This window comes from Impatiens glandulifera, chromosome 9, assembly GCF_907164915.1.
Source record: "Impatiens glandulifera chromosome 9, dImpGla2.1, whole genome shotgun sequence".
In the NCBI taxonomy this organism is placed as follows: domain Eukaryota; kingdom Viridiplantae; phylum Streptophyta; class Magnoliopsida; order Ericales; family Balsaminaceae; genus Impatiens; species Impatiens glandulifera.
Genome location: NC_061870.1, coordinates 1,506,515 through 1,525,261, shown reverse-complemented (window position 1 = coordinate 1,525,261; position 18,747 = coordinate 1,506,515). Strand labels below are relative to the sequence as shown.

Genomic DNA, 18,747 nt, shown 5'->3' with positions numbered 1-18,747 from the left:
GGATTTTCATATATGTGAACCTTCTCCACAACTACCTCTTCACTCGCTATGACATCTCGAATGGAGTAAAGTCAAATGTCGATGTGTTTTGGGCGCTCTTGAAACATCGAGTTCTTGGACAAGTGTAGGGCACTTTAGTTATCGCAAAATAACTCCACTTTATCGCGTTTCATCCTAATTTCACCCACGAGACCCTTCAACCAAAGTGCCTCCTGACGCCCTCCGGCACATTGATATACTCATCCTCCGTCGTTGAAAGGGAAACTGCGGATTGTAATTTTGCCTTCCAATTTACCGAGCATCCAAATAGGGTAAACACATATCCCGTTAAGGACATTATTTTGTTCAAGTCACCTGCAAAATCAGCATCAACATATCCTTTCAACTTATCATCACCTACACCCGCCCATTTAAAACAAAGATTGACATCTAAGAATCCCCCAACATAACTGAGAACCCACTTCGTCGCTTCCAATTTTCTTTCTCTAGGTTTGACATAAAACGACTAACAAGACTGACTGTGTGAGGAAGATCAGGTCGCATACATGCCATGACATATATTAGGCTCCAAATGGTACTTGCATATGGGGTGTTTGTCATTCTCACATTTTTCTCTTCGGTACTCGGTGATATCTTTGAGTAGAGCATGAAATGAGTAGCTAATGTCGTTTGAACCTCCTTAGAATTAGACATCCCGAATTTGGTGAACACTTTTCGGAGGTAGTCACTTTGAGACACGAACAAAGAGGTTTTCTCCCGATCCTGCTCAATCATCCCTAAATTTTTTTTTGTCCATCCCATATCCTTCAACTTGAACTCATTACATAGAAAACTCTTGACCTTTCGAACCACTTCATTGTTTCCCGTTGCGATCAACATATCATCCACGTATAACAATAGGAAGACCCCGCAACCATCAATCTACTTGACATAGACACAACTATCGAAATTGCTCCTCACAAAATCGTTACGAACAATGAAATCATCAAAGTGAAAATATCATTGTTTTAAGGATTGTTTCAAACCATAAATAGAGCGTTTAAGGAGACATACATTGCCTTCATTAGTAGGTTTATCGAACCCCTTGGGTTGTGTCATCAAGATATTCTCCTCTAAGTTTCCATGAAGAAATGTCGTCTTCACGTCCATTTTCTCGAGCTCCAAGTCAAACTAATTCACTAGAGCGAGCAACAAACGAATGGACGTGTGCTTCACTACCGGGGAGTAGATATCGTTAAAGTCGATCCATTCGCGTTGTGTGAAGCCCTTAACTACCAATCTCACCTTAAACATTGGTTTGTTACACCCTCTACACCTTCTTTGCACTTGAACACCCATTTTGAACCAACTGTTGGGAAAACCCTGACAGAACCATAAAAGAAGAAAACAAACTGAAAGAACACTAACAGAAATTGATAACGGAGTTCGGCCAAAATATTGCCTACGTCTCCGAGCACTAAGGCTATCAATTAATAAGGAAGAAGAGATACAAATTTGGATGCAATAAACCAAAGAGGGGAGAGTTTCTTTTATACACTAAGAAACTTCCCCAACTCCCATCATCTTCCGATGTGGGATTTATTCTAATTGTGAATATAGTTTCTTTTATATACTAAGAAACTTCTTTCACTCCCATCATCTTCCGATGTGGGATTCTAATTGTGCCCAAAACAACAAATCTCCACCTTGGCAAAATATCCAAATATTAATCTTTAATATTAAAAAATAAACCTTCAGTGCTTCAATTGACGCTCTTCAGCGCCGACTCAAACGCGGAAGCTGTTTACCAAATCTAAACAATTAGATTTGGTTTTCCCCATGTTTTTTCATCTCGAACTCTCTACCCAATTGAGCCTTCAATTTATCAACTTCATATTGGCTCTTTGATGCTAACAACATATCATCAACGTATAAGAGTAGATAGATGTAAGACTCATCTTGCAATTTGCGCAAATACACACATGAACTGAATCCGCTTCTTGTGTACTTGTGCTCCATCATAAACTTGTCAAGTCGTTTGTACCATTGTCTCGACGATTGCTTCAACCTGTACAATGATCTGTTCAACTTGCAAACCCAATTTTTTTATCAACAACTTTGAATCCATCTGGTTGATAAATGTAGATTTCCTCATTCAAATGACCGTGTATGTCTACGGTCTTCACATTTGGTTGAGCTAGCTCCAAATTCATCTTCGCTACCAAGACCAACAAAATTCTAATGGAAGAGTGCTTAACAACAGGAGAAAGTACCTCAATATAATCACCTCCTTCCTTCTGAGCGTAGTCTTTAACTACCAATTTTTCCTTGTAGCGAACATCACATTTTTTAGGAAATCCTTCTTTCTTAGCAAAGATTCATTTACAACCAATAGCCTTCTTCTCTTTTCGTAGATGCTTCAACTTGCATGTCTCATTCTTCTGAATAGATTGTATCTCATCTTCCATAACACCTCTCCTTTTTCCATTTTCAGTATTTCGACTGGCATCTGAAAAAGTGGATGGAACATCATCTACGACTAGAAGTGCATACGCCGCCATGTCAACAAACCGACCTGGTTTTTGAGTAACTCGTCTTGGCCTGTTTACAGCAATTGATTCACGTTGTTCTGAAGGTTCTTAGGTTGGAACCTCTTCCTCATTTAACTCTTCATCTGTCGTCGGAGAGTCACTTATTATTGGGTTTATCTTTATCTGCTCAAACTCCACCTATCGCGGAGTACAATCAATTTTGTCTGGTGTTACCTTATTCAACATTGAATAATCATCAAAAGTAACATCTCTACCGGCGATACTCTTTAACTCCCGTAGTAAATCCCATAAAAAGAGCCTTCTTTTCTCGTGGATCCAACTTTGATTCAACTACATGATAATATGCAGTAGAACCAAAAATATGTAAAGAATCATAATCAATTGCAGGTTTTCCAGACCATACCTCTAATGGAGTTTTGCCACCAAGCGCAGATGATGGTATGCGATTTACCAAATGTTGAGCGTATGACACAGCTTCTGCCCAAAATTTCCTGTCTAACCCAGCATTAGACAACATACATCGAACTTTCTCCACCAATGTCCTGTTCATACGTTCTGATACTCCATTCTGCAGTGGTGTTTTTCTAACTGTGAAGTGTCGAACTATGCCACACTCTTGGCATAACTTCTGGAATGAATCATTCTTGTATTCTCCACCGTTATCAGTCCGAAGAACTTTGATCTTTCTTCCTGTCTCGTCTTCAACTTGAGTTTTCCATTTAAGAAAAATCTCAAACACTTCATCTTTGTTCTTCATAGTAAACACCCAAACTCTTCTGGAAAAATCATCAATAAAAGTAACAAAATAATGTCTACCTCCAAGAGAAGGAGTCTTGGCAGGTCCCCAGAAATCTGAGTGCTCATAGTCCAAAATACCCTTGGTATTATGCATAGCAGTGCCAACTTTTACTCGCATTTGTTTTCCCAGAATACAATGTTCACAAAAATCTAACTTACAAACTTTTGTACCTTTCAATAATCCTTGCTTGACAAGAGTTTGCATAGATTTCTCATCAGCGTGCCTCAATTGCATATGCCATAACTTTGTTGCCTCTAACTCCTTACTGCTCCCGGAAGTTGATACATGTGATGTCCCATTAACTGTACTACCTTGATAGTAATACAAATTATTACTCTTCTTGGTAGCTTTCAACATCACTAACGCTCCAGATATTACCCTAAGAACTCCATTTTCCAATTTCACATGTAGGCCTTTCGACTCCAAGGCCCCCAAATAAATTAGATTCTTTTTTATATTCGGTATGTACCGAACATCTCTAATAATTCTGGTGGATCCGTCATCATTCCTCAGCATGATTGAACTTATCCCCTTTATTTTACATGTATTAACATCTCCCATGTAAACAACTCCACCATCTAGCTCCTTAAAGTCAAAGAACCACTTTCGAACTGGTGTCATATGATAAGTGTAGGCTGAGTCCAATATCCACGCATCAGGATGTGATGTTGTGTGTGACATCGATAAAGAGTATTCTGAATATGCATCACATTTGTTTTCTGCAACATTCGCATCTTCAGAATCTTTCTCTTTCTTCTTCAACTTTGGGCAGTTAATCTTCCAATGTCTTTTCTCACGACAGAAAGCACATTCATCTTTGGCAACTCTACTTTCAGATCTTCTTACTTTCCCTTTTGATTTGCTCTGCTGACGGCCTCTGACCATCAATGCTTCATCTGCTGCTGTACCTACTTTGCTTTTCCTTTTATCCTGCTTTCTCAATTCATGACTATATAAAGCAGAACTTACAGCATCAAGAGAAACATTTCCTTTCTCATTAAGTAACGTTGTTTTTAAGTGTTCAAATTCATCAGGAAGGGACGATAACAACATCAAAGCCAAATCTTCATCCTCAAACCTAACGTCAAGGTTTAACAAATCTGCTACTAACTGATTAAACTTAGTTATATGCTCATTCATCGTAGTACCTGATTGGTATTCAAACCGGAACAGTCGTTTCTTCATAAGGAGCTTATTCTGACCACTTTTCTTCAGAAACTTGTCCTCCAATGCTTGCCACAGTTTCTGTGCAAAAGTTTCATTCTTCACAGCATACTTCTGCTCTTTGGACAGGCACGACCGAATTGTTCCGCACGCCAACCGATTCATGATACTTCACTTTTTTTCTTCTATACCATCTGGCTTTCCGACCTCAATAGCAACATCTAGACCCTACTGAAAAAGACAATCTAGAACCTCACCTTGCCACATTCCGAAATGCCCAGTTCCATCAAAGATCTCCACCGCAAACTTCAAATTCGACATCGGTGTCCTCGTCCAGGATGACGAAGGAGTTGACGCCCCTTTTGAAGACTCCACCATGCCAAGGACGAACATTCGGCTCTAATACCACTTGTTGGGAAAACCCTGACAGAACCACAAAAGAAGAAAACAAACTGAAAGAACACTAACATAATTTGATAACGGAGTTCGGCCAAAATGTTGCCTACGTCTCCGAGCACTAAGGCTATCAATTAATAAGGAAGAAGAGATACAAATTTGGGTGCAATAAACCAAAGAGGGGAGAATTTCTTTTATACACTAAGAAACTTCCCCAACTCCCATCATCTTCCGATGTTGGATTTATACTAATTGTGAATATAGTTTCTTTTATATACTAAGAAACTTCTTTCACTCCCATCATCTTCCGATGTGGGATTCTAATTGTGCCAAAAACAACACCAACCACCCACTGATTTTTGAGATTATCCACCAATTCTCACATCTCATTTTTGTCAAGCGATGTCATCTCCTCCACTATAACACGCTTTCATTTGGTTTTCTCCATACTCTCCATTGTTTCTCTAAACTATCTCAACTTTGGATCTTTGTACCTCATATTCCCCAAGAAATGCAAAAGTCGCCAAATTGTAGTAGCCAAATCTCGCTGGAGCTCGAGTTGTTTTACGGTCTCTATCTTGTGTTAACTAGTAGCAGCTAAGGTTCTCTTCCGAATCCATACATTCCTTCTCTACCTGACCGTTTCTTTCATCAGCTTCACTAACCTCCCCTATGTCTATCGATTCTTTTGTAATCCCTTCTAAGATCCCCACTTAAATTTTAGTCCTCTCTTTGGCGATTTCGCTAGCTTCGACTAACTGTGTTGCTCCATAATAGGACTTTATTTTCTTAAAGACCATGTCATGGCTAATGATGCACTTGGTCGTTTCCCTTCTTTAAAAAACAGTTTCTAACCCTTTACTCTCTCAATGTATCCAACGAACATACACTTCTTCGCTCTAGGATCAAGCTTTTCATCAAGTTGGTTCATGTAAGTCACACACTCAAATACCTTAAGGTTGTCGAGTTTTTGAGGAGTGACATTCCAAACTTTTTCTAGTGTCTTGCATTATAATATCGTCGATGGATAATGATTGATAAGATAAGCCGCGGTGTTAACCACCTTACCTAAAATCTACTTCGGTAGATCGGCCTCAAACAAGATACATTGGACATGTTCATTTTCTTCGTCAAGCCATTTTGTTGCGGTGTCTGTCGGACAATTTTGTGACGAACCATCCCTTCTTCCTTCATAAACTGATTAAACTCCTCGCCTAGGTACTCTAAACTGTTATCCATTCTGAGCTTTTTAACCATTTCTCGGTCTGAGTCGTTATCATCTTCTTTCACTACATGAACATAACAAATTTCTCATCCTTGTGTGATTCAAAATGTATACCCAAACATTGCGCGAACAATCATCAATGAAGGTGATAAAATACTGACCTCCACTTGGAGTTGTAGTCCCCGCCGACCCCTACAAGTCTAAGTGAACATAACTGAGCAGCATCTTTCGAGTCTCCTTAACCGACCACCCAATCTTCACCCTCATAGATTTACTGTATTTGTGTTCTCACAAAACTCTAAATCATCATCTCCTTACCCAAATAGTTTCTTTTACTCAACTCCTTCAAACCCCTCTCACTTATGTGCCATAATCTCTTATGCATAGGCTCCGTCACTATCACCAACCAATGTGATGCCTTGAAAGACGTAAAGACTCTTCTCTCGCACGCCTCTCATGACCACTAGCAACCCCTTTATGACCTTCAATAGATTCTTCTCACTCTTCCATGCAAAACCAAGTTGGTCTAATGAGTCAAGAGATATTAAATTTCTCCAAAGGTCAGGGACGTGTCGTATGTCCGTTAATACTCTCGCGATTCCATCATGCATCTTCAAATGCACTATTCAGATCTCTATCACCGTACAGGACTTGTTACCTAACGAAACCTCCTAAAGTCATCTCATAGGTCTTGAACCAACTCTCGTTAGGTTTCTTATGGAATGAACACCCGGAATCCATAATTCAACGCTTGTCGAACTGATTAGTGGAGACAACGAGAACATCCACACTTTTGTACTCATTCTCGACCTCTTAAACAACAGTCGCTTATGCGCTCTTTTTTCCATCGTTACTCAAATCAGGTCAATCTCGCTTAAAGTGCCTTCTCTCTGTCACAATTGTAGAACTTAGTATATTTCTTTTTGAGAGACTTCGAACACCTCTTTTTCTTTCTTTTATTGTCTCTCCTTTAGGTTCTCCCTAAAACGAAGAGTCCATCTCCACTTACATTGCTCTCATCATTCCTCTTCTTTTGGTGCTTCGATCTCAACGCACTCATCGAGGGTAAGCTCCTCCCTTTAATGCTTGAGTATGTCTACGAACGTCTTATATGACTTCGATAAAGAATTCAAAAGAATCTGTGCCTTATCCTCATCCTTGTATTTCTCCCCGATGTTTTCCAATCAATGAGAATCTTGACATAATCGTCAAGATACGTCTGCAAAACCTTCCCCTCAGTCATTCTAAACTTGAAGAATTTTTGCTTGATGTACATAGACTCCAACTAAAGCCACATCTTTGTTGTCTTCGTGACACTAACAAACTCTCGCAACACCTTATACATAGACTAAAAATCAAGGTGTTATAGGCCCTTTCCAACACCTCCATCTTTTTATCCTCGTCCATTGAGGCCGGTAATTGCGATTCCCCCTCAAGTGCTTTAGCAACTCCCATGTTGTCTAAGTGTGCCCTCAACTTCATCTTTCATAACCCAAAGTCGTTCGTCACATCGAACTTCTCGATATCAACCTAGACCCTATCTCAAATCTTCAAAATAATTGACCGAATCAAGAAAAAAACTCACCAAAAAAATTTGAATCGCGATTTCCTTAGCCTAACTTTGCTCTAATACCAGTTTGTGGTGAAAACTATCACACTAAGAATGAAATCGGAAAAATAACAACCGTAGTGGAAGGTAGAACAAGTGTGTAAAAATAAGAAATAATGAAATAAAGACACAAATATCTTACCTAGGTTCGGACCAAATGTTCTACGTCCTGCTTTCGAAAAATCGATTCAATAGAGTTATAATAGAGATTACAAACTCTAATTCTCTCTTTTTAGGTTTAGTCTTACATTTTCTTCTCGTTTACAATGCATATATATAGGCTTTTAAAATTCATAATTAGGGTAAATATTATGTGATATCTTTGACATCTCCAACATGATATAATCTCGTAGTTGACATTTCTATAATAATATGATTTAATTGACATCTTCACCATTATGTGATTTCATACTTTTTGAATCCAACAAATAATCGCACATTATCCCCTCTTCTAGCCTAGTGGCAACAAGAGGTGGATATCCCCCAGGCCTCCATGAGGTCCTGGGTTCGAGCCCGTCAGGCGGCAAGTTCTGCGCTTGGTTAATTGGTTAAGTATGTTTGCGGGCTATGTACTTAACCCGCGGGGATTAGTCGCACTCCATAGGAGTAGCGGAACCCAGCGTTCTCAAAAAAAAAAAAAAAAAAATAATCGCACATATCTTCCTTCCTTTTTTTAACTAACATTAAGTAGTGTAACGTGATACTACTAATAGAGTTCAATTTCAATTGAATTAACATGTAAAGATCACACTAATTTATTCCGAAAAACAGAATTGCTAGAAGCAGAAATGAAGTGCAACTTTTAAGGTTAGAAATCAAAACTGAATTATGACTAAATATAAATCATATAATTACCTTTATTATTAAATAATATGAAGATCTGAATACTAAGAGAATCACGAATTAGTAGTGGGGACTGCGGCGGGTGTCGATTTGAAGAAGACGGAGGGAGTTCTTTTCTCTCCAATTAGAACAATTTTTTATTATAAAAAAAATACACTAATAAATTGTAAAACCCAAAAAGTATATGTAAAATGAAAGTCATGGCCATATTATGTATAAACAATTTATGGCATAGTTGTTTCAATTGTCTTTTATGTTCCAGTTTGTGTTTCCAGAAACACTTGTATTCTTTGAATTCTGGACTCATAAATTAATCAATCAATTACTAAAAGAAGTAGAGTAATAATACATACAACACCCTTATACAACACCTCATTTAGAAAAAAGAAAATATATTTTAAAAAAAATACAAGAGAGAAAAATATATTTTATCTTTCTTTCCAAATAAGGTAGATACTATGCGAAAGTGCTGTATAAGGGTGTTGTATATATCATTACTCAAAAAAGTAATAATTAAATTGTAATTCCATTTCAATTATTATAAAATTAAATTATAATTTCAATATTGATTACGGCAGAGAAGGTGTTTAAATCCATATTTTTTTACACAATAATTTTGCTGTCACCTCTCATGTCAAGCCGCAACTGTCAATGCAATAATATTAAGAGCAATTTTTACCATCTTGTGACCTCAAAATAACCTTCACAAGTTGATTATATGGGGAATTTCTGTCCATAGAAGAAGCCTGGCCGGTCTATCTAGAAATTGAGCTTGCCAAACAGGCTCCTCATTTTCATATGTAAACCCACTTCTTAAGTATAACCGTTTGGCTGCTTCATTATCCACTGCAACATGGACATACAGATCCGATATTCCTGTAAACACATATCCCAAAAAATTTAAAAAAGTCTAAACAGATATCCAAACCAAACATTTGGAACTTAAACAAGACAAATCAAGTCTAAAACGTATCTGGATCCGATTAAGAATTAAGAAACAACCATTAAGTGATATCATCTTCACTGGAAAACGTGTTTGCAAATAGCGAGTGACATGTCCACAATCAGGGAAGCAAAATATGATTTCAAATTGTGAAATGTTCAAATGAAGAATTGAAGTTATAAGTAATATTCAACTCAAAATAAAACATGGATTCTTCATTCTTAATGGACGGTAAGCTTATTGTCAACACACTTGATTTAAACACTCAAAACTTTCTAAGCCTCATTTTCAATGAAACTTGATTTAAACACTCAAAACTTTCTCTGTCTCATTTTCAATGAAACTAATCATTTAAGTCATGGTTTGAATATCTTGCCAACTTGAGGTCCTTATTTGAATTTTTGGTCCTTTAGTAAAATTTCTTTAACTTTTGTATTATAGAAAGAGGAGAAAAGACTTAGAAAATGGATGACACTAGATTTATATAGAATGGAAGATAGACTTATCTCATCTAGCCACACTCTTCATGCTAAATATATTTGGATCTAGTTCTAAAACTAATTTCTTGGTATCTGAACCAGATCTACAGGTATTTTCAAATACAGCTAATGTGAAGCTACCATATATAGGGTAGTTTGATTTTAGAATTGATGGTGTAAAAACAAATACGAAGTATTTGATTGAGTTTTGAAGAGAAGGATTAAACTGAAATGATTTCTTGAATCAATAATGTTTACAATCGTTTAGGTATTTATAAAGACTAGTAAAACTCTTAATAGAAAAATAAGCTAACTAATAAGAAAATAATTGAAAAGCTAACCAATAGAAAAATATACAAAAAATTATTTAAACTTAAGAATTAATATGCCACTTTTCTTGATTTTTGTTTGGATTTGTGATGACGTGATAACTGATTTTTGGAATAGGTTTTTAATACTTTATCAAGGGTCTTTGGAAAAAAAACTTTTGTTAGGTCACTAACAAAATAAATATTTTTTCGGGAGTGTTTTACTTTTCGCTGATCATATTGTTTGTTACTAGCAGTTATATCCTCTAAACCCTGTCTATATATTATTCTCGTCACAGCCCTTGCTCTACTCATGACAATATCACGGCAGCAAAGTTCATAATGCACAAATAAAACATACCCCAATCTTCAGCAATTGCCTTTGATTTTTCTACAAGCATGTGACCTAATCCGTTTCTGTGCAATTCTTTAGCAACACAAACATTGCTCAAATATGCTCTGGAAAAATCAGCACCAATACCCTATTTATTATCAAGGAAATCACAAGTATGAGCAATATCATTTCACAAAGAAAAGGGAGAAATACAGAGAATTAGATTGTAAGGTGCATAATGACCCAGCTAGGTGGTCTATGCTTTGGGTATATACTATATGAAAGCATGGAATGCATACAATGGGTTGTGTCATGCGTTTTTTTCATGTGAATTAGGATCCAGAAAAATATATAATTATCTAGAAAATAATATGGATTATGATCCAGATATATATACCAAATGAATCAAAAAAACATAATATAATCTGTATGTGTAGAAAATAATTTTTATAACAAATGAATCCAAAACACACTATATATACTAAGCGAAAATAATTACTCAGTCCCATCCTACTGAGAACATTCCATCAAATGAAAACCCATTCCAGACCAAGTTTTAAATATTGATTGAAAATGTGAACCTAGCAGACTAGTGGTTTTATGCTATGTTGATCATTAGCAAATTCTCATGTGACTTATCAATAGAACGTACATTTCAGTATTCAATAACTACCTCGGGTTTCAATCCAGTCAATTCTTCTGGGAGCCTCACACACTGATTAAGATCAAGAGTCCCGACCACAACTCGCTCTTCTCCATTAGCTGAATACTAGAGGAAAAATGGTGAATTATATCCTAAAAGAATTAGACACTATAACAGCCAACATAGAGAGAAATAAGAAATACAATCAAGTTACATTGAAGAAAATATAGAAAATCACTTTATATCTTTTCAATATACACTCTTGTTCTTCTGATTGTGGGGTCGTGAAAATGCACTCTTGTTCATCAATGAGAAATCTTGATTAGAGCACAGAACTAATGAATCAAGCCAAATTAAAGTAGTTATACCTTGCATTCTGCAGATAATTCTGAAAATTTTGATATATTCGTCAGTGGAACAGTGGCATTTATGCAGGAAACTCTTCTAAAACCAATTCTCTTCCCTGCAATGCGCTCTTTTAGTGCTTCAAACTCACGCTCAGCCAAGTATCTCTTATGATCCTAAGAGAACTTGATGAAGAGATTATACAATCAATAATATGTTCAAACACGTTTTAAAGAAAATGGGTAAAAGGAAACTTCAAAATGGCGTCAGTGACTGTATAAGTTATCATCTACATTCAAAACACAACACTTTTCACATGACAGATAGACAACATAATGACAATCCAAACAGAAAAGTAGAAATTTCATCAATTTATCTCGACTCGATCGGTCGAAACATACTATGATTCATGAAACAGATAACTAACCCTGCTGCGACCAACCTATTAATAAAAGATGAACAAACAATTCCAGTAGTCTCTAAGGGACTGAAAAGTAAGGAAATTGAACTCACTTACTTGTATGCCAAAAGTGTCTTGGAAATCATAAAAGGACCGGATGCGCAGGCAAGCGGCAGCCCATAGTTCTTCCTCCGACGCATTCTCAGTAAGAATGAGAAGAGACGTATCGAGTATTTCTGGCGTCTCCGGTGTACAGAGCTGCGAAGAGACGATGGAAGGACGGCGCTGATGATTCCTATCGAGCGGACGGGAATAGATGGAAAGGACAGAATGGAATCTGATGTTGGATAAATTGGACACGAAGCGATGATTCAGAGATGTGGACGATGAAATATCAGGATTAGAAGAGATAGATAGAAGAGGAATTGGTGAGATTGAGATCGCCATCACTCAACTTTCTTTGTTTGTGGGTAGACTAAGATTGGATTGGCACGTGGTACAGAAAATCACATGAATAAAACCGCCTCTTACAAATAAGATAAACAAAATCCCATAAATAAGCATAACTATATTATTTTTAACGGTAGATTTAACTTCTTAAATCTGTCTCGACTTATAAGGTCCTCTAAACACCTAATCACGCTTCGTGACTCTTGCCATTCAAAATACATGAGTTAACTTTCCAAGGTTTGTTATTATCAACAATTTACTTAACACTTAAACAGAAGTAAAAATACTTCGATACTTTATTAAGCATAACTTGCTGGACTTTAAATAACCAAAAAAATAAAGACTAAGTCTTCTACAATCAATTTGACAGAAACTTACGGAAACTAACTAAATAATAGGACGACTACTTACTCCTGATTAGTAGGAGATTATTTCAAACTAATAACTGAATTAAAGACTAATTTTAAACTAACAATGTCTCTCCTAAACTGAAAGTAGTGCATTCAGTTTATCCTTTCGCAAACTCCAAGCTTTTCTCTCAATCTGACGATGACTTCTAATCATAACGGCTTGGTTAGAATATTTGTAGTTTGATCATTAGTTCTACAATGCACTAACTTGGCAACTCCATTTTTAGTAAGATCTCTCAAGAAATGAGACATGACATCAATATGTTTGCTTCGACCATGAAGAACAGGATTCTTTGACAATTTGATAGTTGAACTGTTATCACACATTATTGTAGTGCTTCCCGACTGTCCCCACCCAAACTCTTCCAGAATTCTTCTCATCCAAATGCATTGACAAGCACAATAAGCGGCTGCAACGAATTCTGCTTCTGTCGTGGATAACGTTACAACAGTCTGTTTCTTAGATGCCCAAGCTACAGCTCCTCCACTCACAAGAAATGCATATCCGTTTGTACTTCTTCTATCGTCTATGTCTCTCGCATAGTCACTATCCGTATAGACTGTTAATTCTCCAACAACTCCCTTCTTGTAGAACAAACCGAATGATAATGTACCTTTTAGATAACGAATCACTCTTTTTGCAGCTTGCATTTGTTGTTCTGTAGGTGCAGTCATGTATCTACTAAGTAAGCATACCACATACATCAGGTCTGGTCTTGTGGATGTGATATACATCAAGTTTCCTATCAATTACTTATATAGTGTTGAATCCACTTTGTTTCCTTCGCCTTCCTTTGCGAGTTTTGAACCCATCACAATTGGTTTCTTAACTGTGTTTCCATACTGCAGGTTGAATCTTTCCAAAATTTCTCCAGCATACTTCTTTTGATGAATAAAAATTCCTTCTGCATCTTGAACCACTTTAACCCCTAAGAAATACTTCATTCTTCCCAAATCGGTCATGTTGAATTCGTCTTTCATAGATGATTTGAACTTTTCAAGCATAAACAAATCATTCCCCGTAAAGATCAAATCATCCACGTATAGACTGACAATGAGGATTTTGTTACCTTCTTCAGTTTTGACAAATAGAATATGTTCGTATTTGCACCGTTGAAACCCTTTTTTAGTGAAGTATGTTTCGATTTGGCTATACCATGCACGGGGAGCCTACTTTAGACCATATAAGGCCTTTATGAGTTTGTATACTTTATGCTCCTCTCCTCCTTTTATATACCCTTGTGGTTGCTCAAAATACACATCTTCAGATAGCTCACCATGGAGAAAGAAGCTTTTGACATCCAACTGGTAGATACACCAACTTTTCCGAGCCGCCAATACTAAGATCATGCGTATAATGTCCCATTGTGCTACTGGAGAAAACACTTCATTGTAATTCACCCCTTGTTGTTGTGCATAGCCCTTGGCTATGAGTCTGGCATTGTGTTTGTTTACTTCTCCATTCTCATTTAACTTCGTTTTGTAAACCCACTTCACCCCAATTTTCTTTGCTCCCTTAGGCAACTCCGTTAGTGACCACGTTTTGTTTCTTTCTATTGAATCCAGTTCAGCCTCCATTGCTTTTATCCATTTGTCATCCCCCTTAACTTCATCAAATGTGGTTGGATCTGAAAAAGAAACAAACATGACCATATTGGTGATCTCTTCTTCCTCTTCAAAAAGCTCTTCCCCAATTATGTAATCTTGCAAATAAGTGGGTGGTCTTCGAGTCCTAGGAATTTCAGGGATCTCCTCTGGTGTTTCCGATACATTTTGTGGTATAGGGATCTCCTCTGGTGTTTCCGCTACATCTTGTGGTATCTCCTTTGGTGTTTCAGCTACGTCTTATGGTAATTCACCCTCCTTATGCTCTGACTCACACTCTTTCCAGATCAGCTGCTCATCATTTATTTCTTGGAATGACTTTTCCCAATTCTAACCTTTTTCTTCTTCAAACACAACATCACGACTTGTTACAACTTTCTCTGTGACTGAATTGTACAACCGGTAACCCTTTGATTCATTGCTCACTCCGATTAGTACACATGTAATACTCTTAGCATCCAACTTCTTTCTTCTCTGATCTGGAACATGTACATGAGCCAAACGGCCAAAAACTCTGATGTAATTCACTGTTGGTTTTACTCCACTCTACATTTCTTCAGGTGTCTTTTCTTTAAGGACTGATGTTGGACTTCTGTTTAGGATGTGCACTTCCCATCTTGCTGCTTTGGCCCAGAAATTCTTACGGACTTCTTTGTCCTTTAGAATGCATCGCACCATGTTCATTATGGTACGATTCTTATGCTCATCTACTCCGTTTTACTGTGGTGTAAATGCGGTTGTTAGCTGTCTGTGTATCCCCATCTCTTCACAACATAACTTGAACTCGTTAGATATAAACTCTTCTCCTCTGTCAGTTCTCAAACAGACCAATGCTTCTCCGGTTTTTCTCTCAACTTGGCTCTTAAATCTTGTGAACAGACTGAATGTTTCAGATTTGTTTGATAAAATAGATCCAAACCTTTATACTGTAGTCATCAATGAAAGTGAGGATATATTTCTTATCACTGTTTGAGGCTGAAGATATCGGACCACAAAGATCTGAATGTATTAATTGCAATCTCCTAGATGAGCGCCACAAGCTCTTCTTTGGAATGGTTTGCCGATGTTGTTTTCCAACTAAACAACTGACGCAAGTTGTAGCTTCCTCTATGTTCTTTAGATGCGGTATACCCTTCACCATATTTTGATACTTTAGTGTTCTCGGCCCCTTATAGTTGAGATGCCCGTACCTGCGATGCCAAATTTGAAACTCATTTGTCGTGGTAGTTTGTAAGCACTCTGACACGACATTTATTTGATTTTTGATTGCTATGATCTTGAACAATCTGTTTGTTGTCATCTTTGACTCTATGACCAGGCCCAATTCGGGATGAAATAACTTGAGGACTCCATACTTCATCCGAACTTCGCATCCTTTCTCGAGAAACTGTCTAATACTAAATAGATTTCTTTTCAAGTCAGGTACATAATAAACATCAGTGATTGTATATGATCTTCCATCCAATTGTAGGTTCACCTTTCCTTTCCCCGTCACTCTCAATTGGGAATTTTTCCCTAGCTTCAATGAATGACAAAAAATTTCGTCGAGTGCGGAGAACCAAGATCTATTTCCACCATGTGGTTGCTGCAACCTGAATCTAAAAACCAAACTTCTTCCATTTTCTCATCTCCTGTGAGCTCTATTAACAATGTATCATAAGTCATCACAACATGTTACCTTCTTCGCCATCTACCTCTACGTAATTGGCTTTTCCACCCCAGCTTGGACATTTGTATTGAAAATATCCAAGTTTGTGATAGTTGAAACACTCTATAGTGTCTTTGTTGAAAGATCTTCCTCTACCTCTTCCTTTTTCCCATTCTTCTTATGCCTCTACCACCTCGATCTTCATAAGTGACTTTAAACACTTAATCATCACCACCGTAGCTTGGTTTTCTCATCTTTTGTTCATGCACCAGTAACGAGCTTTGCAGAGCATCGACTGAAAGACTATCGATGTCGTTTGACTCCTCAATTGAGAAAATAATATAATTGAAGTTCTCAGTTAATGTGCGTAGAATTTTCTCCACAATCTTGACATCTTGCATGTCATCTCCATAATTTCTCATGTCATTTGCCACCACCATCACTCTTAAGAAGTAATCTGAAATGGACTCTCCGTTCTTCATCTCAAGCAACTCAAAATTCCTCTGTAACGTCTGTAGTTGAGCACGCTTCAATCTTACATTTCCTTGGTACTTAGTCTTCATCGAATCCCACAATTGCTTGGAAGTCTCCTTTAGAGTGATCGTCTTGAGAATGGATTTGTCTATTGAGCTAAAGATGTAGTTCTTTGCTTTTAGATCCTTCAGTTTTGCTTCATCAAGGGCCTTCTTTTGTACTTCAAACAACTTTTCTTCATGGATTGTATCAATAAATCCATCTTTCACCACACTAAAATATTCTTTCGACCTCAACAGATTCTCCATGAGTAGACTCCAATGATCATAATCTCCATCGAACTTAGAAATGCACGATTGCGCAAAGTTGCTTGATTCTACCATTTCACTCACCTATAATTAGGGCTCTGATACCAAATTTGTTATTATCAGACAATTTACTTAACATTCAAACAGAAGTGAAAATACTTCGATACTTTATTAAGCATAACTTGTTGGGCTTTAAATAGCCAAAAAAAATGAAGATTTAGTCTTCTACAATCAATTTGACATAAACTTACGGAAACTAACTAAATAATAGGACAAATAATTAAATAATAGGACAACTAACTAAATAATAGGACGACTACTTACTCATGATTAGTAGGAGATTATTTTAAACTACTAATTGAATTAAAGACTAATTCTAACCTAACAAGGTCGAATTACCTCGATTGAAATTTAAGTGCAAGGATATCTAGGTTGATCTTCACTCTTAACATATTTTCTTTATCTTCAAATTTCATCTATTTCGATATTTCAATTTAAAATTCCGGCTTAGAGGTTTTGTATAGGCATGGTAAATGTTCGGGTATCGTGGGACTCGAACCGGACACGAATTTACCCCGAAAAATCGAGTATTTAAATTATCCGAAATATCGGTTCGGAATCGATGCGTACCCGGAATCGAACCGGACCCGATTTTTTAAACTACTATTTTTACTTATTTACTACTTTAATATATTTTTACTTTTTTACGTATTTTTATTAGTTAATAAAATTAAAACTTAAAAAAATTAAACTTTTTAACTTAATTTTAAAATATTTAATAATACACAAAAAAAATAAAAATAAAAAAATAAATTAATTTTTATTAAGATTTAAAAATTATTTGATAAAAAATATAAAATATTATATAAATTAAAAAAACAAATAGCCCTAAATTATATCATATAAAAATAAATAATTAAAGAATAAATAATATTTATAAAAAAAATATATTAATAGTTAAAAACTAATTAACTCTCTGCTCTCTTTTCATTCTCTTATCTCTCCTCTCTTCATCTCTTCATCTCTTCTTCCCTCTCATGTCCATCTTTTTCTTTCATTTTACTACATTTTAATGATAAAAAAAATAGACACATGTTATAAATAAAAAAATGAAACTGGAATAATTGAAATGGATTATAACCTCAAAAATAAATAGTGACATATTTCAATAAAACTAGATGGGTTGAATTTCAGAATTATGACCGATCCGAAATTACCCGGAACCGAAAATCGAACAAATTACCCGAATCCTAAACCCTAATTTAGGGTTTAAGGTTTACAAAAATCGAACAAATCAGAACGTTTTTGTTAAAAAAATATAAAATATATTATAATCAATTTTTATCATCTCCAGTACTTTTGATATCATTAACTGTCAGTTTTTACAAATTTTATCTTTTATGAAAAAGTTGCGTTTAATTTTAAAGAGGGTTTTGGCAGGTATTTTTGTTGAAAATGTCCAATAAAAATATTATACTCATTTTCACGATATTTCGCGTTGGTCCTCGTGGATAAGGGTTAGCATATGTGTTCGGTTGACTCATATCCCAACCCTAACCCAAAATATAAATTTAGGTAGCATATGTGTTTGGTTGACTCATATCCCAACCCTAACCCAAAATATAAATTTAGGTAAGATAATTTGGTTTGGGTTAAATTTTGATTGAATTTGAATTACCCAAATTATCCAAACAAAAATAATATAATTCAAAAACACACTATAAAAAATCTATGCCAAGTTTCACTACATCAGTTCACCTCTCTCACATCATTTTCTCTTTCACAATTATAATATTAATTTTTATTTTTATACTTAATTTTGAGATAAAAAAA

General features: G+C 36.1%; 1 protein-coding gene across 1 annotated transcript; it reads right to left on the bottom strand.

Annotated features, from left to right (window-relative positions):
- Positions 1–9,071: 9,071 nt before the first annotated feature.
- Positions 9,072–12,524, bottom strand: LOC124915454. Its single transcript, XM_047456168.1, has 5 exons — positions 12,137–12,524; positions 11,643–11,795; positions 11,305–11,400; positions 10,659–10,779; positions 9,072–9,443 (listed from the first exon to the last, which is right to left on the bottom strand). Exons 1-5 carry the CDS (start codon positions 12,464–12,466, stop codon positions 9,271–9,273), a joined length of 873 nt encoding a protein of 290 aa, XP_047312124.1. The 5' UTR covers positions 12,467–12,524; the 3' UTR covers positions 9,072–9,270.
- Positions 12,525–18,747: the final 6,223 nt, after the last annotated feature.

Excerpts from the sequence above, each read along its gene's own strand:
- LOC124915454 (XM_047456168.1), bottom strand. The coding sequence starts at position 12,466 with ATGGCGATCTCAATCTCACCAATTCCTCTTCTATCTATCTCTTCTAAT. Across the intron at positions 11,401-11,642 it reads AATTATCTGCAGAATGCAAG|TATTCAGCTAATGGAGAAGA; the intron begins GTATAACTACTT and ends TTTTTCCTCTAG. Across the intron at positions 10,780-11,304 it reads TGACTGGATTGAAACCCGAG|GGTATTGGTGCTGATTTTTC; the intron begins GTAGTTATTGAA and ends GATAATAAATAG.